Source organism: Ochotona princeps, chromosome 3, assembly GCF_030435755.1.
Source record: "Ochotona princeps isolate mOchPri1 chromosome 3, mOchPri1.hap1, whole genome shotgun sequence".
In the NCBI taxonomy this organism is placed as follows: domain Eukaryota; kingdom Metazoa; phylum Chordata; class Mammalia; order Lagomorpha; family Ochotonidae; genus Ochotona; species Ochotona princeps.
In genome coordinates, this window is record NC_080834.1 from 31,487,130 (window position 1) to 31,506,152 (window position 19,023).

At 43.6% G+C, this 19,023-nt stretch overlaps 1 protein-coding gene across 2 annotated transcripts in view; it reads right to left on the minus strand.

Moving 5' to 3' along the window:
- MORC3 (MORC family CW-type zinc finger 3) overlaps positions 1–19,023 on the minus strand; it is a 52,378-nt gene that overhangs the window by 19,941 nt on the left and 13,414 nt on the right. For both annotated transcript variants that reach the window (XM_004594115.4, XM_058661650.1), the window contains exons 2-9: positions 16,916–16,988; positions 13,731–13,863; positions 12,809–13,023; positions 11,743–11,890; positions 8,585–8,732; positions 6,968–7,096; positions 6,649–6,768; positions 3,031–3,128 (exon numbers count right to left, since the gene is read on the minus strand). In XM_004594115.4, the coding sequence (XP_004594172.2) occupies positions 3,031–3,128; positions 6,649–6,768; positions 6,968–7,096; positions 8,585–8,732; positions 11,743–11,890; positions 12,809–13,023; positions 13,731–13,863; positions 16,916–16,988 (1,064 nt within the window). The remainder of the gene's footprint in view (positions 1–3,030; positions 3,129–6,648; positions 6,769–6,967; positions 7,097–8,584; positions 8,733–11,742; positions 11,891–12,808; positions 13,024–13,730; positions 13,864–16,915; positions 16,989–19,023) is intronic.

Consider the following 19,023-nt stretch of genomic DNA (forward strand, 5'->3'; position numbering starts at 1 on the left):
GGTAGTTTTGGCTACTGAACCCGCAGATGGAAGATCTCTTTCTGCACCTCTCCCTCTCTATAATTCTGACATTCAAATTTAAAAATCTTAAAAAAGTTGTGTGTAGGGGGCCGGGCACATTAGCCTAGTGGCTAAAGTCCTTGCTGGGATCCCACATGGCCATTGGTTCTAATTCTGGCTGCCCTGCTTCCCATTCAGCGCCCTGCTTGTGGCCTGGGAAAGCATTCGAATATGGCCCAAAGCGTTGGACCCTGCACCCGCGTGGGAGACCCAAAAGACACTCCAGGCTCCTGGCTTCAGATGGGCTCAGCTCTGGCTGCAGCAGCCACTTGGGGAGTGAGACTCAATGGACAGATTTTCCTCTCTGTGTCTCCCTGTCTTTGTATATCTGACTTTCCAATAAAAATAAAATAAATCTTTAAAAAGGGCCCGGCGGCATGGCCTAGCAGCTAAAGTCCTCGCCTTGAACGCACCAAGATCCCATATGGTCACCGGTTCTAATCCCGGCAGCTCCACTTCCCATCCAGCTCCCTGCTTGTGGCCTTGGAAGGCAGTTGAGATCGGCCCAAAGCTTTGGGACTCTGCACCCGTGTGGGAGACCCAGAAGAGGTTCCTGGTTCCCGGCTTGGGATCAGCATAGCACCGGCCATTGCGGTCACTTGGGGAGTGAATAATCGGATGGAAGATCTTCCTCTCTGTCTCTCCTCCTCTCTGTATATCTGACTTTCTAATAAAAATAAATAAATCTTTAAAAAAAAAACACTTAAAAAAAAAACAAAGAGTTGCATGTTTAATCCAGCACCATGGCACAGTAGGCTAAGCTTCAGCTTATAGTACCGATATCCCAAACGATAGTAAGTTCAAGTCCCGGCTGCTCCACTTCCAATCCAGCTCCCTGCTAACAGTTTGGGAAAGCAGGAGAGGATGGCCCTTGCCCTTGTGTCCATCCACCCATGTGGGAGACCCAGAAGAAACTTCTGGGTTTAGACTGGCTCAGCTCCAGCCACTGCCACCATTTGGGGACTGAACCCAGAGGGTGGAAATTCTCTCTCTCTCAGTGTGTCTGTAATTCTGCCTTTCAAGTAAAAATAAGAGATTTTTTTTTTAATTGGAAAGGCAGATCAGTTTTACAGAGAAGGAGAAACACAGAGAAAGATCTTCCATCCACTGGTTTACTCCTCAAATGGTTACAACAGCCAGAGCTGAGCCAATCCAAAGCCAGGAGCTAGGAACTTCTTTTGGGTCTCCCACGCAGGTATAGGGTCCCAAGGCTTTGGGCCATTCTCTATTGCTTTCCCTGGCCACAGACATGAAGCTAGATTGGAAGTAGAGTAGCAGGAACATGAACCAGTACCTGTATGGGATCCTGGCACTTGCAAGTTGAGAATTGGCCATTGAGCCTTCGTGCTCATGGGCTAAATGAACCCATCTTTTTCCTTCCCCCAAATAAAAGAAATGTAAAAAAAAAAAAAAAAAAAAAAGATTTGTATGAGACTGATGCAATTTTTCAACGTCCAAACAGAGTAAGTGGGAAGTTTTCTAAAATAAACCGGGGATGTGCATTGCGGCTTAGCAGCTTAAGTCAATGCTTGGGAGGCCACATCCCACTGGGCGTGCCCAGTCCAAGTCCAGGTTCTTCCACTTTCAATCCCGCTTCCTGCTAATGTATCCCGAGAGGCATCGAACAATGACTAAAGTACCTGGTCACCAGTCTGTCTGTCACCAGTGTGGGAAACCAAAGTAAAACTTTGGGCTCCTCAATTTTGCCTGGCCCCGTTGCAGCAATGTGAGAAGTAAGCAGCAAACAGAACACTTCTATTTCTCTGCTTTTTAAACAGATGAAAATAGAAATTCAAAAAACAGTAAAGATTAATTCAATTCCAAAATAAAAAAGTCTGGGTCATCCAAAGTGACGTTCGCCTATTGCTTAGGTCTCTGCGTCAGCAGGGTCATACAGTGACCTCCATTTCAGTTAGGCTATGGAAAACTTGTATTTCTTCCTTTTTTCTCTTAACCAGTCTTAAAAGATGCTTACAAATTTCACTAATATTGAGAACAAACTTTCAGCTTTTTGCTTCTGTCAGTTCTCAACTTATTGCCTTTTATGTTCAGTTCCAGTCCAATATTCTACTGCCGCGGTTGGGCCACAGTCCTGCAGGCACGCAGGACGATGGAGGCTGGCCATCGCACCACAGCCTGCACTCCAGCACTCCGCTGCTGATCCCACCAGCCCACAGCTTCCACGGCAGAGCGCCTTCTGCAGCCCACCTGCAGCCCACTCCACCCCGACAGGGCTAAGCTGCCTGCTAAGAACAGCACTTGCCAGCCTTCTAGGTCCCCACAAAAATGACTAACTCCTCTTAGTGTTTATAAGTTTTTCTGGCTAAAGTTCTTTCCATCTTATGGATAACTTCATATTTAATAGCAAAACCATCACCGCACTACAGAACTTTCAGAAAATGTGTGGGTGAGAAAATTTCAATGAACCCATCTTTTTCCATCCCAGAAGCAAAATGAATGCATCAAAAGTAGCATATTTTACCAGCATTACTGATGAGTTCTAGCCAAATTTGAAGAAAATGAAGTAAATGCATTTATTTTATTAAAGATTTATTTTTATTGGACAGTCAGAAACACAGAGAGAAGGAGAAACAGAGAGGAAGATCCTCCATCTGCTGGTTCACTCGCCAAGTGGCCACAAAACGGCCAGAGCTGAGCCGATCTGAACCAGGAGCTTGTTTCCGGGTCTACCACGCAGGTGCAGAGTCCCAAGGTTTTAAGCTGTCCTCCACTGCTTTCCCAGGCCACTAGCAGGGAGCTGGATGGAAAGTGGGGCTGCTGGGATTAGAACTGGCGCCCATATGGGATCCCGGGACATGTTTAAGGCATGAACTTTAGGCTCTAGGCTACCATGCCAGGCCCAAATGCCTACCTTTATCATTTATTTATTTATTTGTTTGTTTATTTATTTATTTATTTTATTGCTATTCCATTTCCTGTTGCAATCAGTAACTTAAATAGGTTACATACCTGTATTCATTGGTGTAATCAAAATCTTGCTTATTATGAGTTGGCTTAAGGAAATTACATTCTATAATTCCAACTACTCCAACACCCGTGTTGTTTGCCTGAAACAAACAAACAAACAAATAAATAGATGAAATCAGCATTTAAACATAAGCCATGGTTGTTGGGAGGACCACAGGGAACCCCACCAGTGTGAGACCGTAACCAGCTGTTATCTTGTGGAAAACTCCAAGCACAAAGGGCAAAGGTCCTGACGCAGCTGGAACAGAAAAGCACGGACGCAGGAACTCCCTAATGCTCAAGCCGTGACAGCAGATGCAAGAGGCGTTTCTTCTAGAATACGCTGCTTAATCGTTTGCCTGTTACAAAAACATACTGTCCACTGACTGAACCCTCCCTTGCATGCCTGCATGGAAACTGCATCCTCTTTCAGACCCTCCTTCCTTATGCCTACAAGATCCTCAGTCTTTAAAAATCTTTTGCTGGGCCCGGCAGCGTGGCCTAGCGCCTAAAGTCCTCACCTTGAACGCACCAAGATCCCATATGGTCACCGGTTCTAATCCCAGCAGCTCCACTTCCCATCCAGCTCTCTGCTTGTGGCCTGGGAAGGCAGTCGAGGATGGCCCAAAGCCTTGGGACCCTGCACCCATGTGGGAGACCCAGAAGAACCTCCAGATCGGCACAGCACTGGCCGTTGCGCTCACTTGGGGAGCGAATCATTGGACGGAAGATCTTCCTCTCTGTCTCTCCTCCTCTATATATATCTCTGACTTTCCAAAAAAACAAAATTCAAACTTTAAAAAAAGAGTCTTTTGCTATTGATAAACTTTGGCTGTACTGACACATCAGTCAGTAAACCGTGTGTGTGATCATTTGCTTCGTGCACCAAGTGCCTTGCTGCTGGACAGCGACATATTTATCCAAGTTACAAATCCAACTGCTAACCATGTTCAGGTTCAGTCTGCTGAGTTAGCTCCTTTAAGTGCTGCTCATGAAGATGCTCAACTGGAAGCCTATTCTGCATCTCTGCATCCTGCTCTGCGCACACTCCCTGGAAAGCCCCCTTCCCGCGGCACCTCACGCTGTCCTTCACAGCTCCTCAGTCCTCTGCTCTCCATCAAGCACTGCCAAGGACTTTCGCCGGTGTCTGTAACCGTTCACTCGATCTGGACAGTCCTGCCCACCATATCCAAAGCAGCAAAGTGACCAAGAGATCTTATTCACCCCTTTTACCAAGAAGCCCCTTCAGCTACTCCCAGGATACCTTCATCCTGTCACCAAACTGAGCTCTGAATGTTAACGCCTTTGCATGCAGAGCACAAAGAAGGGTAAACCATATGGAGTGATACCTATTTCATAAATGTTTACTCAACACACAAAATGTAAATACCCGTCAGTTGGTAAAGACAAACACTGGCTATTTTAATAAGCCTATCTTTACAAATTCAAGCTTAATATACAGACTTAACTGGCCTAGAAAAATGGGCCATGTTTTCATTATATCAAATTCACAAATGGTAAAAGGCAAATTCAGGGCTAAGCACAATAGCATAGTAGCTAAATCCTCACTTTGCATCCACTGGGATCCCATATGGTGCCAGTTCGCATCCCAACTGCTCCACGTCCCTTCCACCTCCCTCTTTGTGGCCTGGGAAAGCAGCAGAGGATGGGCCAAAGCCTTTGGGATCCTATACCCACATGGGAGACCCAGAAGAGGCTCCTGGCTTTGGATCAGCTCAGTTCCGGCCATTGAGGCCACTTGGACAGTGGAAAAGCACATGAAGAGCTTTCTCTGTGTCTCCTCCTCTCTGTAAATCTGACTTTCGAGAAAAATAAATAATCTTTAAAAAAAAAAACAAAAAAGGAAAAACCATAATTTGTTATGTAGCAGAAATACTGAATAAGTGCCACTGTTATCTTACAGCATGGCTACTAGATTTTTACATTTAACTTCCCACTGAAGTTAATGGTTGTAAAGAAGGCAACAAAGTTATTTATTTGCACAAAAATGTTATATTCTGAGCTCATGCATGGTCTAAGATGTACACGGTGAATGCCTGCTGGTTAGCATTCACGGTAAGTTCACATCATTCAACAAAGAATTTAAAATGAAACACAATGAACAGAAGGTGAAAATCAGAGAACTCAAATATTTTTGTATTTTTATATGCCTAGTCTTATTAAAACCTTTTTAACAAGGTTGATTCTCTGAATTCTGAACTTCTTAAAAAAAAAAGAAGCAAACACTCCATGAGGAGCTAATGTTTTTAAATGTTGTAAAGTGGTTAAGCTATGCTGGCAGCGATGGTGTCGAGTCCCAGCTGCTTCCTTTCTTTTCTTTTTTTTCCTTTTTTTAAGTTTTTTTAAAGATTTATTTATTTTATTACAAAGTCAGATATACAGAGAGGAGGAGAGACAGAGGAAGATCTTCCGTCCGATGATTCACTCCCCAAGTGACAGCAACGGCCGGTGCTGTGCTGATCCAAAGCCAGGAACCAGGAACCTCTTCTGGGTCTCCTAGGCTTTGGGCCATCCTCGACTGCCTTCCCAGGCCACAAGCAGGGAGCTGGATGGGAAGTGGAGCTTCCGGGATTAGAACTGGTGCCCAAATGGGATCGTGGTGCATTCAAGGGGAGGACTTTAGCCGCTAGGCCACGCCGCCGGGCCTAGCTGCTCCATTTCTAATCCAGCTTCGGGCTAAAGCATCTGGGGAAAGCATGGAAGATGGCCCAAGTACTTGGGCACCTGCAGCCAAGATGGAGACCTGGAAGCAGCTCATGGCTGCTGGCTTCAGATCAGCTCAGCTCCTGCCACTGCAGCCATTTAAGAGACTGAACCAGTGGAACAAAAAGCTTCTATCTATTCTCTCTGTAACTCTGCCTTTCAAATAAACAGATTGTTAAAAAAATATACTCCATGAAAAGGATCCTTTATGCAAATAGGTAAGGGATGGACAGACTGCCCCTGCAGGCCATGTTAACCATCCTAAAATGAATTTCAGCACGATGGAAGTTATTGAGGTTAGTTCTAACACGCACAGGAACCAGATGCAGCAAAGCACGCCATCTCCTGGAGACTGTTCTCCCACTGCTGCAGTCAGCACCAAGGAAATGCCATCATGTCTGTGCAAAATGAAACCACACGACCCATATCCACACACAGTCAGACCATTCTGATTTGCTCCCATACTCACTGTTACATCGCTGCATAACCTAGTTTCTCCTTTACCTATAAAATGGGAAATATTCTGCACCCCTCACAGGATTGTTCAAGATCAAATGAGAAATTAGTACAAAGTTCAAATGCCACACTATTCTTAATTAAAAACACTGACATTTTAAACATAAGAAAAGCATAGTAAAATTGTTTTACATTTGGGGCTCGGCAGCGTGGCCTAGTGGCTAAGGTCCTCGCCTTGATCCCATATGGCCGCTGGTTCTAATCCCGGCAGCTCCACTTCCTCTCTGTCTCTCCTCCTCTCAGTATATCTGACTTTGTAATTAAATAAATAAATAAATACATCTTTTTTTAAAAAAAATTATTTTACATTTGACCTAGTAACATAGACAGTTCTAACTTATGTAAAAAAGATGACATTTCCTTTTCAAACATAAAACTTACCTTTAACTGACATCCAACTTTTTCATAAGCTTTGATGAGTCTATTTCTGTGATACATCATTATCCCATAATGATCTTTATTTCTGCAGTTGAATCCAAAAGTAATTCTCACTGTTTTAGTCTCAAAATGTTAAGGAAATCACGAACACACTTCACCCTCTCAGATCAAGCTATCAAGTTCTTTACGTCCAAAAGTACACACAGAAGAGCAAAGCCGGGCAACAGTGACTCCACTACCAAGAAAGAGACAGGACAAAGGGGAATTCGCCTGACTGACACAGAGCCACATAGAGAACCACCCCGGGAGAAACAAAGGATACTAAAAATTTGGGCCGATAAACATCCCGTTCGATGTAGGCAAGGCTCTTGGACACGAGCTGCGTCTTCACTTTCTGCCCACGGAGGATGATCTGCATCCTCGGCTTCAGATACAAGATACTGCAGTAAGCCTGTGGGAAGAACATAACGATATCTGTCCTTTCTCAATGGTTACCTATAGATATGCTCAACATCACTTAGATGTGTCTTAAAAAAGGAACCAGTAATTATTCAATAAAACATAGACTGTAAAGCTATTGCAGTTACTCTGGTCATGTATCATAAGAATCAACTCAATAAACTGTCATTAGAAATAACTGACAGAAGGATCCCATACCCCATGTGGTAGCCTAGCTACTGAAGTCCTCGCCTTGCATGCACTGGGATCCCATACGGCCATCGGTTCCTGTCCTGAGCAGCCCCGTTTCCCACCCAGATTCCTGCCTGTGGCCTGGGAAAGCATTCGAATATGGCCCAAAGCCTTGGGACCCTACACCCACGTAGGAGACCCAGAAGAAGCTCCAGGCTCCTGGCTTCGGATCAGCTTAGCTGCAGCCATTGCGGCCACTTGGGGAGTGAATCATCAGAAGGAAGATCACCCTCTCTCCTGCTCTCTGGATATCTGACTTTCCAATTGAAAAAAAAAAAAAAAGTAAATCTTTTAAAAACAAAATGACTTCAGAAGTCACTAAAAAAAAAGAGTTAAAAGGTAGGTTAGTTTAAAATTCGGTTTTTCCATAATATGCATTCCATAACAACTCCTCACATGTTCTTCCGTGCCTGCCGCCAAGCTATCAGAAATCCCTGGAGAAAAGGCACTGAGGAACTCAAAAAGGATTGCTAAAGGTTCAACACAAACTGCAAGTGCAACACTTCTCTTCCTCTTCCTAACTCCTCAATTCACAGGCAGTGTTTTCTTATTTATAAAATTCATAAGGGACACGTCCGTACGTGTTAGATTTGGGCAAGGCTCCCAGCAGGCAGGACGCGCCAGAGGAACGCGGCAAATGCCTGTGCCTGTAATCCCCAGGACCTGAGAACAAGTCACACAGCAACCTGGAAACACCAAATAGAACCTCAGCTGGGTTCTGCAGTAACTCTAATCAAAAAAATAAAAACCAAAAAGCAACATATATTATCACAGCAAGCAAGAAGCTTAACATTCTTCATTAATCAACATGGTTTTATCAAAACATTTCCTTACTTAAACTTAACTACATACCTAGATCTAAAGTTGTTTTAGACATAGTTATCACAATATTGAATAGTTATCACAATATTGAATAAAGAACACCATATCTTGTAATTTGTCGCTTTAGAAAAACAAGTCAGATTAGCAATGTATTGCTACATTATAAACATTCTTTTAAGGTTCTGAATTTGAGTTTTCCTAACTGAATATGACCATCATATTGACACACTGATTCCAACATCACCCATTCACATAATCTATACTAGTTTAAATCTAACCATTTTGTAACTTAAAAATATTTTCTAAGCAAATAAAACACGTGAGCTGATGAACAGGTTAGTAACTTGCTTTCGCCTGAGACAGTCTCAGAGAACACTGCAGCCTTCATTACACACAGTCCCAACAATCGTGCTAGCTGAGCACACACCCTCAGAGAATAGTCGCTTTCGGGGGCAATCTGGTCCACTCGCTCCTGCTTCTTGTACCCCTTCTTGCCAGTCGCCTCATCCAAGTCCTCAGGAATCCGGATGTCGTATTTATCCTTGTCAAAATCAAACTCTGTTGCGTTTTTGTAGCTATAAAATCAATTTTCAGAAAGAAAAAACAATTTACTTCTTTGCAGCATTATAAGAAAATACTTTCAGTATAAACGTGATACTGCTGTCTGCTTACCTCAGACAAATGAAGACTATATTACTACCAAAACTTGCATGTGAACATGAACAGCTTTTTGTAACAAGTAAATCTAAGCAATCAATGTACACAAAGCAATGCCGCTCAGCAAAGGGGAAAACCAAACACACGAGAACCTTAATGAATCATCAGAAAATTACAACAAAGGAAAAAAATGTCAATCCCTAGGTTTCCTACTACATTTTACATTTTTTTCATTTTACATTTTTTTAAAGATTTATGTATTTTTATTAAGGCGAAACACAGAGAGGAGAGACAGAGAGGAAGATCTTCTGTCTGCTGATTCACTCCCCAAGAGGCCGCAATGGCTGGAGCTGAGCCAATCCGAAGCCAGGAGCCAGGAGCTCTTCCTCCGGGTCTCCCATGCAAGTGCAAGGTCCCAAGGCTTTGGGCTGTTCTCGACTGCTTTCCCAGGCCACAAGCAGGGAGCTGGATGGGAAGTGGAGCAGCCTGGACATGAATTGGCACCCATATGGGATTCTGGCATGTGGAAGGCAAGGACTTTAGCCACTAGTCTACTGCGCTGGGCCTGTGAATCTTAACTTTTTAAAAGAATGTAAAATGATTGGCCTGGTGTGATAGTGTAGTGGTTAAAGTCCTTGTCTTGCACGTGCAGGATCCCATATGGGCGCCAGTTCTAATCCCAGCGGCTCCGCTTCCCATCCAGCTCCCTGCTTGTAGCCTGGGAAATCAGTTGAGGACGGCCCAAAGCCTTGGGCCCCTGCACCTGCCTGGGAGCCCTGGAAGAAACTCTTGGCCCCTGGCTTCCGATCGGTCAGGCTCCAGCTGTTGTGGATCTTTCCATCTCTCCTTCACTCTGTAAATCTGACTTTCCAATAAAATAATATTTTAAGATTCATTTCTTTTTATTGGAAAGGCAGATTTACAGAGAGAAGGAGAGAAAGATCTTCCATCTGCTGGTTCACTCTCCAAATGGCGACAATGGCTAGAGCTGAGCCAATCCAAAGCCAGGAGTCTCTTCCTGTTTTGACATGTGGACACAGGTCCCAAGGACATGCATGGACCATGTTCTCCTGCTTTCCCAGGCCTTAAGCAGGGAGATGGACTGGAAACAGAACAACCAGGACACACACTGGCACCCACAAGGCATGCTGGAGCTTGCAGGCAGAGGATTACCAACTGGGCCATGGTGCTGGCTCCTGCATTTCACTTTCATAACATTCTTAAAACGGGCCTGGTATGATAGCTTAGTGGCTAAATCTTCGCCTTGATTCCACTGGGATCCTGCATGTGCACTGGTTCGTGTCCCAGCTACTCCACATCCCATCCAGCTCCATGCATGTGGCTTGGGAAAGCAGTAAAGGATGGCACAAAGCCTTGGGACTCTGCAACCATGTAGGAGACCCACAGGAAGCTCCTAGCTCCAGATAGGCTCAGATCCAGCAATTGTGGCTACTTAAGAAGTAAATCAGCAAACAAAAGATTTCTTTCTGTGTATCTTCTTCTCTGTAACTCTGACTTTCCAATGAAAATTAAAATTTTTAAAATGACAAATGAAAGATATGGAGAACAAATCAGAAATGTGCCAGGGATTAGAAGAATGGGAAATAGCTATGGTTCTATAAAAGCAACGCTTCTGGAGATGGAAGGTGCCATGGATCATCACCGTATCAAAGTCAAGAACCTGCTAGAACCAACGGGCTATTACGTGTCAGAAAAGACTGGGTAAAAGGTACATAAAAGCCCAGGATTATTTCTCACAACAATGCATCAGTCTATAATGATCTCAAAAACTTTAAGTGAGAATTCTAACAACCACAAAAAAAAAAAAAAAAAAAAAAAGATAAAAGTCCTCAGAGGAAGAACCAAAATTAAAAAGGGCAGGTATTTGGAAGAGCAGGTAAGCCATCCTCGGGACACACACATTCTATATTTAGAGTGCTTGATTCAAGGCTCAGCTACTCTACCTGCAATCCATCTTCCTGCTAGGACCTACGCAGCACGTGGCAGTGGAAGTACTTGGGTCCTACCACACATCTGGGAGCCCCAGACTGAGCTCTGGGCTCCTGGCTTTGGTCTGACCCATCCTCAACTTTTAGGGCACTTGGGGAGTGAGTCAGCAGAAAGAAGATCCTGTCTCTCAGTCCTTCGAATAAATATGAATTTCCAGGCCCAGCACAGTAGCCAAATGGCTAAAGTCCTCGCCTTGCATGTGCCAGGATCCAGTTTGTGTCCCGGCTGCTCCATTTCCCTTCCAGTTCCCTGTCTGTGGCCCAAGGCCTTGGGACCTGCAGCCACTTAGGGAGTGAATAAGCAGATGGAAGATCTTTCTGTCTCTTCTCTCTGTAAATTTGACTTTCCAATAAAAATAAATTTTAAAATGAAAAGTTTCTGGGTTTTTGTTGTTGTTGCTGTGTTTTTCCAAAAAGAAAACAAAGCAATCTCAGGCTAACCACCACTTGTGCTTTATTCTTCCACCTGGGATTTCTCAATGTTGTACATCAATCCTACATTTCAAATATTTGACTTGCAACAGATTTTTACCAACACAAAACTTCATCTATATTACTTTACTCAACAGATGCTAAATTCTACTTAAGCAAGGGATAAATGAACAAGGATTTCTCCTTAATTTTCTAATTTGGACTATGTCTCTCCTTTTTTTTTTTTCTTTCGTTTTTCTGAGAAGACAGTAGGACAGCAGAACAGAAAGCTAACAGACTAAATGGCAAAAACAGAGAATTTGCTTTAACAATATCAAAATACCTCAAAATGAGGGCAGAGGGGATTCTGTGAAATACACCTAAAAAAATCAAATCATGAACCATGTCTAAGCAAAGTGTCCTTTCATGTATCTCAGGTCTGTGTGCTGAGACACACTTAAGAAAACTATTTCCCAAATGCTCAACAACAGCTGAGGTCTGCATTTACCTTCTCAGATTCCAAATGATGATCCTCGTCCCCTTCTTACCCATGATAGCATCAAGTTCTGCCAGTAACTTTTGCTCCGTAGAAAACAAAGAATGTTTCAGAATTGCAGCAAGGCTCGCTTTTGATTCTGCTAAATTAATCATCTGCCGTAAATCCTAAGTTAAGACTAAGAACATCAATGTGTTTTTTAGTTACCATATGGAAAGCACGTGAATGAATTTAAATAACAGAAAAGCTATTCCCAAAATCATCTGGTAAGCTTTAACATGACACTTTGAGCTTACAAATAAGTACCGGGCCCAGCACACTGCTCTAGCGGCTAAAGTCCTCGCCTTGCACGTGCCAGGATCCCATATGGCCACCAGTTCTAATCCCAGCCACCGGCTTCCCATCCAGCTCCCTGCTTGTGGTTGAAAAAGCAGTAGAGGATAGCCCAAAGCCTTGGAACCATGCACCTACTTGGGAGACCCGGAAGAGGCTCCTGGCTCCTGGCTTCGGATCGGCTCAGCTCCAGCCATTGCAGCCACTTGGGCAGTGAATCAGCAGACAGAAGATCTTCCTCTCTGTCTCTCCTCCTCCTTTCTGTATACATCTGACTTCCCAATAAAAATAAATAAATCTTAACAAAATAAATAAAGGCGCCAAGAAAGATAAAAATTGAGCAAATTTACTATCATTCCAAACTGGCCCCTTCCCCTAATACTTCAATCTGTTTATACAGAAGGCATTTTCATAAAGTTATTTGGCTTTTCGTGGTCACTAGAGTAAGCAACATTTTCAAGCCAGACAACAAATGCTGTACCAGTCCTCAACAAGCCTGAAGTAAAGCGGACAGTCCAGGCAGCTTGAGAAAATGCCATCACTTCATGTGAGGGACTTTGGGGGGCACAATTCTGACAGAAGGAGAACAGGACAAACCTCCATAGCCTCCGGTGTAACATAAAGGCAGCCAACAGACAGCGGCTGGGACAGTCAAGATTCAAAACTAAGCAAAGGCCAAAGGACAGAGTTTTGAGAGAATTTCTTCAGCTTCTCCAAGGTTTCTATTTCAAAAGCAAAAGGATATGGTCTTTGTTGAATGCCACTATCGGGACAACAACATGCTCTGCTTTTATGGCTTCCAAGTAGGTCTGAGACAAGAAGCCGACGCTCATGCTTTCTCCGTTTTTGGTAAAAACGATTGCATCTCTACCCAAACGCATAGAACCGGACTTGAAGCCATTTCCGTACAATCCAACTGGCACATGACCATTCATGGTGACTTTGTCGCTGAAGCCAAAGCTAAAAAGAAAGATTTTAAGCCTAAGTAACCATCTTTGTCCATTTTTTAAAACACGCAGTGAGTAAATGGCATACTCTCTCAGGTAACTTCCTTTAAGCTATGTGAATGTTTCTTCCCAACTAGCACCCAAGAAGCAAGGATTACAGGTACTAACACTGGAGTTCACTGCCTGGCACCCCCCGAGCCTGGGACCCCAAGATTTCACCCCATGGCTCTGTTCTTCTTTGCATGAATGACTGTCTTGTCAGCAAGCTCACTCTGGCGTGATTCTGACGAGGTCGATCTGACGCTCTTGCAGCCCGAGCAGCAAGCAAGGGACACAAAGTCCTCGCCTCTCATTCTCCCCCACCCTGCGCCTGCGCTCTGCATCCCAGCCCTGGGCACTCCTAATCACCTCTTCTGTGACACGAGGCTTTGTGACTGCTTAACGCAGCTCTCTCCTTCTCTGAATCCCTTTAAAGTTACTCCCCTACCAGAACAAGTTGAGTGTTGAACAGAGTTCTGGGTAAGTCAGACATGAAGAGTAGGTAGAGACTGCCTAATGATACAACACTGCTAGAAAAAGATGAAAAGCTCTTGAAGAGTAGAGCACATTGTGGCTATCACATTTCATGCTAAATACACCAAAACAAACTTAGGACAATCGGCTATGACACATAAAACCATAAAAGCAATTACCTTAGGAAGTACAGCAATTTGTACATACCTCAGCATTTTATGCAATTTATCTGAAGTCATACCATTTCCGTTGTCAGTGAATGTCAAGCATATACACTCATTTATCACTGTTTTGTCAATCCATATCTGTTTAGCATTCACATCAGGATCATAAGCATTATCTGAGAAAAAAAAAGTTTTGAGAAATTTTGATTTTACATTTGAAATAACGGTAACTAGTTCAGAACAATCCTGTAGCAAGAACTGAATGCTAAATTGTAAGCAATTCTGAAAACATGAACCTATTCTGCATCCTACATTTTAATTATCGACTAGTACAGAATTAATTCTTTCCCAAACTCTCTATGGTATGTAGAGCAAAAGCTGGTGTTCACTACACTGCAGAAGTATAAAATAAAACCCAATGCACTATGGAAATGACTAAGAGGACTAGCCTGGGACCAGCGCAACGGCGTAGCCAGCTGATCCTCAGTCTGCAGTGCTGGCATCCCCTATGGGCGCCAGTTCTCATACCGGCTGCCCCACTTCCCGTCCAGCTCCCCACTTTACAACCTAGGCAAGCAGTGGAGGATAGTCCAATGCCTTGGGATCCTGTACCCATTTGAGAGTCCCAGAAGAAGCTACAGGTTTCAGATTGGCCCAGCTCTGGCCACTGCGGCCAATTCGGCACTGAATCAGCAGATGGAAGATCTCTCTCTCCCCATCTCTGAAACAATGACTTTCAAGTTCAACAAATAAATCTTTTTTTTAAGATTTATTTCTTTTTATTGGAAAGGCAGATGTGCAGACAGGAGCACAGTCAGAGAGGAAGATCTTCTGTCTGATAATTTAGCCCCCAAGCAGCCACAACAGCTGAAGCGGCACCAATCTGAAGCCAGGAGCCAGGAAACTTTTCCGAGTCTCCCACATGGGTGCAGGGTCCCAAATCTTTGGGCCACATTCGAATGCTTTCCCAGGTCACAAGCAGGAAGCTGGGTGGGAAGTGGGGTTGCCGAGATTAGAACCGGCATGCATATGGGATCCCAGCACAAGCAAGGTGAGGACTTTAGCTGCTAAGCTACTGTGACGGGCCCTCAACACATAAATTTTTTTTTTAAAGATTTATTCATTTTATTACAGCCAGATATACACAGAGGAGGACAGACAGAGAGGAAGATCTTCCGTCCGATGTTTCACTCCCCAAGTGAGCCGCAACGGGCCAGTGCGCGCCAATCCCAAGCCGGGAACCTGGAACCTCCTCCGGGTCTCCCACGTGGGTGCAGGGTCCCAATGCATTGGGCCGTCCTCAACTGCCTTCCCAGGCCACAAGCAGGGAGCTGGATGGGAAATGGAGCTGCCGGGATTAGAACCGGCGCCCATATGGGATCCCGGGGCTTTCAAGGCGAGCACTTTAGCCGCTAGGCCACGCCGCCAGGCCCAATACATAAATTTTTAAAACAAACAAAAAACACCACCAACAAAGAACTAGCCTGGCTGTCCCAAGAAAACCTGGATTGTCGCGCAGCATGAGTTGACATACAGTTATTAATTAATAGGAAGGTGTTATTTTCTACTAAGCTATATGCAGACAGAAGACTGCCCAATAATTACAAATCGTGGCCCTTTTCAGTCTGACCGAATTTGTTTTAGAGTTGTACAGTTCTCCCTGTGTACACTCCCTCCTCCACATCCTTTTCTGGATACTGGCTTCTTACAGAACAGGCAAGCAGTGGGGCTGAGCCACTGTTTAGCACAACACGTCCCACACTGCGATGCCTGGTTCCAGTCCTGCTGGTCCCCTCCTGCTCAGCTTTCTGCTGATGTACACTTCGAAATGCAATGAAGGATGGTTTAGGTCCTCGAGTCCCCAAATCCCATTAGGGAGACTTGAATGGCTCCTAGCTTCAACCTGCAGTTCTTCAGAGAGTCAATCAGGAAATGGAAGATGTCCCTACCCCTCTCTATCAGACTACCTTTCAAATAAATAAATAAATGTTTGAAATAATAAGAAAATAGAAATATTTCAGTGGTATTGGCAAATATACTATCTTGTGATTTATTTAAGATGAACCCAAGTATGAGTCAGGAAGGGAGAATGTGCCTAGTCCTGTAGAACCAAACCACAGGCAGGACTCGAAATTCATTAAATCTAAGGAGGTTACACTTTGAGTTGATAATTTTGTATGGCCCGTGAATTATGTTATAAAAACACTGCTTTAAAAGTACCCATCCTTAAGGTAGCCTACAATTATGTAATTTTCTCCCTAGTCTTTCTGGGAAGACAGTATTCCATGAACAACATATCCTTGGATACATCCTGAGGAACATCGTGAAAGCCACAGGCACCTCCTCCAGACCACTGCAAACATCAGGTCTGTGAACCACTGAAATATTTTTTGCAGATTTAAAATTTTTTTCCAGATTAAAAAAGAAATCACCCGAGTGAACCGTTAGCATACTCTGGAAAATCTAATCATACCAAAGAAAAGAAGAGTGTTTGGCCAAAAGTTTTCTTTTTCTTGTACATTCCTTCCTTGATAAAGAACTTAAAATGTATAAAGACTTTTCTTTTGTTTTTAAATCACACATTAAAAAATGTTTAAAGTAGTCACACAAGTGAATTTTCGTAAGAAAAAGTTATGATCAGCGTGCCTCTTCTCATGGTCAGTGACACACAATCAGAACGCCATCCCTGGTGGCAGACATCTCAGGTGACCAAGATGCCATCTGGGACACCTGCACGCCTTTGAACTTGGGCTTGCTCCACTGCCCAGTCCAGCTTCCTGCTCAGACACACCCCAGCAAAGCAGCAGATGAGTCCCTCCCACACACCAGGAGACCTGGACTGAGCTTCCCCGGCTGTTCCCAGGGAATGAATGAGAGCATGAAGGATCTTCGTCTCTCAAACAAACTTAAAGAAAAATACTGCACTGGAAAGATAATCCATTGTGTATGTTGTACCTACTTTTCCACTAAATTCTTTTTATTCCTTTACAATCAGAATAAAAATATTTTCAACATTCTTTATGGTCTTAGCAAATTAAATCCTAAATATCATGAAACACTTGGACAGCATTACAGAGAAGTCTGAGCAGTGATTAAACTGATATATACCTAAAAGCTTATTACATTTTAGAAACATCTGGAAAGTATATCTGATACTATTTTTCATTAAAAAGCTTTAAAACTGTAATTGCAAACCACAGATGGTACATAAAATACCAATTTACATACCTATTAATTCAGCAACTGCACTGAATGGCCACGTGTGACTGGTAGAATTTGTGTGTAAAAACTTCGGACAAAGCTAAAACAAAATAAAGATTCATGCAAGTTAATTTCAGCTGTACTTTTGAGAATAGAAACCAATACAATTATTTGTCCCCATATTAAACAATACTGAAACCAAACAAAAATGACTTAGCTGCCGTCTCTAGGACAAAACTTTTAAAGGTTATCAGAGCACAGGCTGGGAAACAACCAGACAGCTTGCTCATTAGGACTTTTCCCAAAGTTCATCTTAGAATTTACCCAGCTAAAGACCTAAGATCCCCTAAGTATCATTTCCTAGTTCCTAGTCTGCCTACTTCTCATACAATTTTGTCAACAAGTGTTTTCCCGAGAGTATTAGGCCTACTAAACTCAGCTTTGCTTCTTCAGCAGGTTTTTCTGGTGATCTCTTAGTCAATGTTTGACACCTCACTTTGAATATTCACACAAGGTCATTACAGTTGACCACAGGGTAATATCGTGGTCTGCCCCCTGAAAGCCCTTAAAAACAGCATCAAGTAACAATTCCAAGGTACCAAACCAACTTGCACAAGTTGCGCCTGACTTAACTCACAATAATACTCTGAAATAAGCCAACCAATCATGTAATGAGAACACTCCAAATTTTTCACAAATGTAGATATCAAATGTAATGTAAGAGAAACACATGGTTTCAAAAGGCTGAGATTTGGGCCCGGCGCCGTGGTCTAGCGCCTAAAGTCCTCGCCTTGAACAGCCCGGGATCCTATATGGGCACCGGTTCTAATCCCGGCAGCTCCACTTCCCATCCAGCTCCCTGCTTGTGGCCTGGGAAAGCAGTTGAGGACGGCCCAATGCATTGGGACCCTGCACCCGTGTGGGAGACCCGGAAGAGGTTCCTGGTTCCCGGCATCGGATTGGCGCGCACCGGCCATTGCGGTCACTTGGGGAGTGAATCATCGGATGGAAGATCTTCCTCTCTGTCTGTCCTCCTCTCTGTATATCTGACTTTGTAATAAAAATAAATAAATCTTTAAAAAAAAAAAAAAAAGGCCGAGACTTGAAATTGCCAATACATCGAGCATTTGCACACAGTGCACAGTTTTCTCTCCTATTGAAGGAAAACAAAAAGGGGAGCATGGTGTCTGGCGTGAAGAGCCAGAGAAACAGGGTTAGACTGCGTGCCAGGAAACAGGTCCTCCCTTCCACTGTATTTGCTGCAGGCCAATTCTCAAGCCCTGGGGAGCCAGCAGGCTGCACTATCACACCTGTGAGGCACAGCACATTTCAGAAGACTGGCCTCGACAGTCTAGTACCCGCGAGTCTCATTTTCTATCAGGAAAGACAGCACCACACATTCATGGGATGAGGAGATACAGCACGGTCTTTCTAAAGCACCCACCACAGTTCCAAATCAATTTCCAGATCTTCATTTTGCTTAAAACCTTCTTCTCAAATGCAGAATGAGAAAGTGCCAGCAGTGGCAGTCAGAAAGGTCTTCCTGACCCAGCTCCCCCTTATACAATCTTTGTTTACACAGAACCAGCATAGCCCTTGCTTATTCAAGATTATATTACAGTCTGAACTGAGATGCAAGCTACGGTGTGGTGATACAAACATCCATTCTCACTTAATGACTTCTACAATGCCTGCCACCAAGGCACATATCTTTCTTGGGTAACGTTTCCCTAAGAGCAAACCAAAAAGAGCTCAAAAAAACAACACACACTGAAAAGAGGCTTTATGGTGATCTAAACATAAACTACCATCTCTTAGCCATTCTTAACTCTCATTCGTTAGAACACAACCTTAACTAGAAAGAATAAGTATTCCTACAAAAAACAATGTAAAACACACACACACACTACACACACTAGAAGCAGACAGGTTAGAGGAGGTGTAACTAGATGTGTTATCTGGGGCAAGCAGCTTAACCTCTGTGCCTTAAGCTTTGTCATCTGTAACTGAAGATGAGTAACAATATCAGCTCAATTGGTCACCAAGAAAAACACATGACAATATTTTCAAGTCCTCACAAGAATGCCTGGAACATGCACAGTAAACATTGCAAGCATGAGTTCATTTAAAAATAA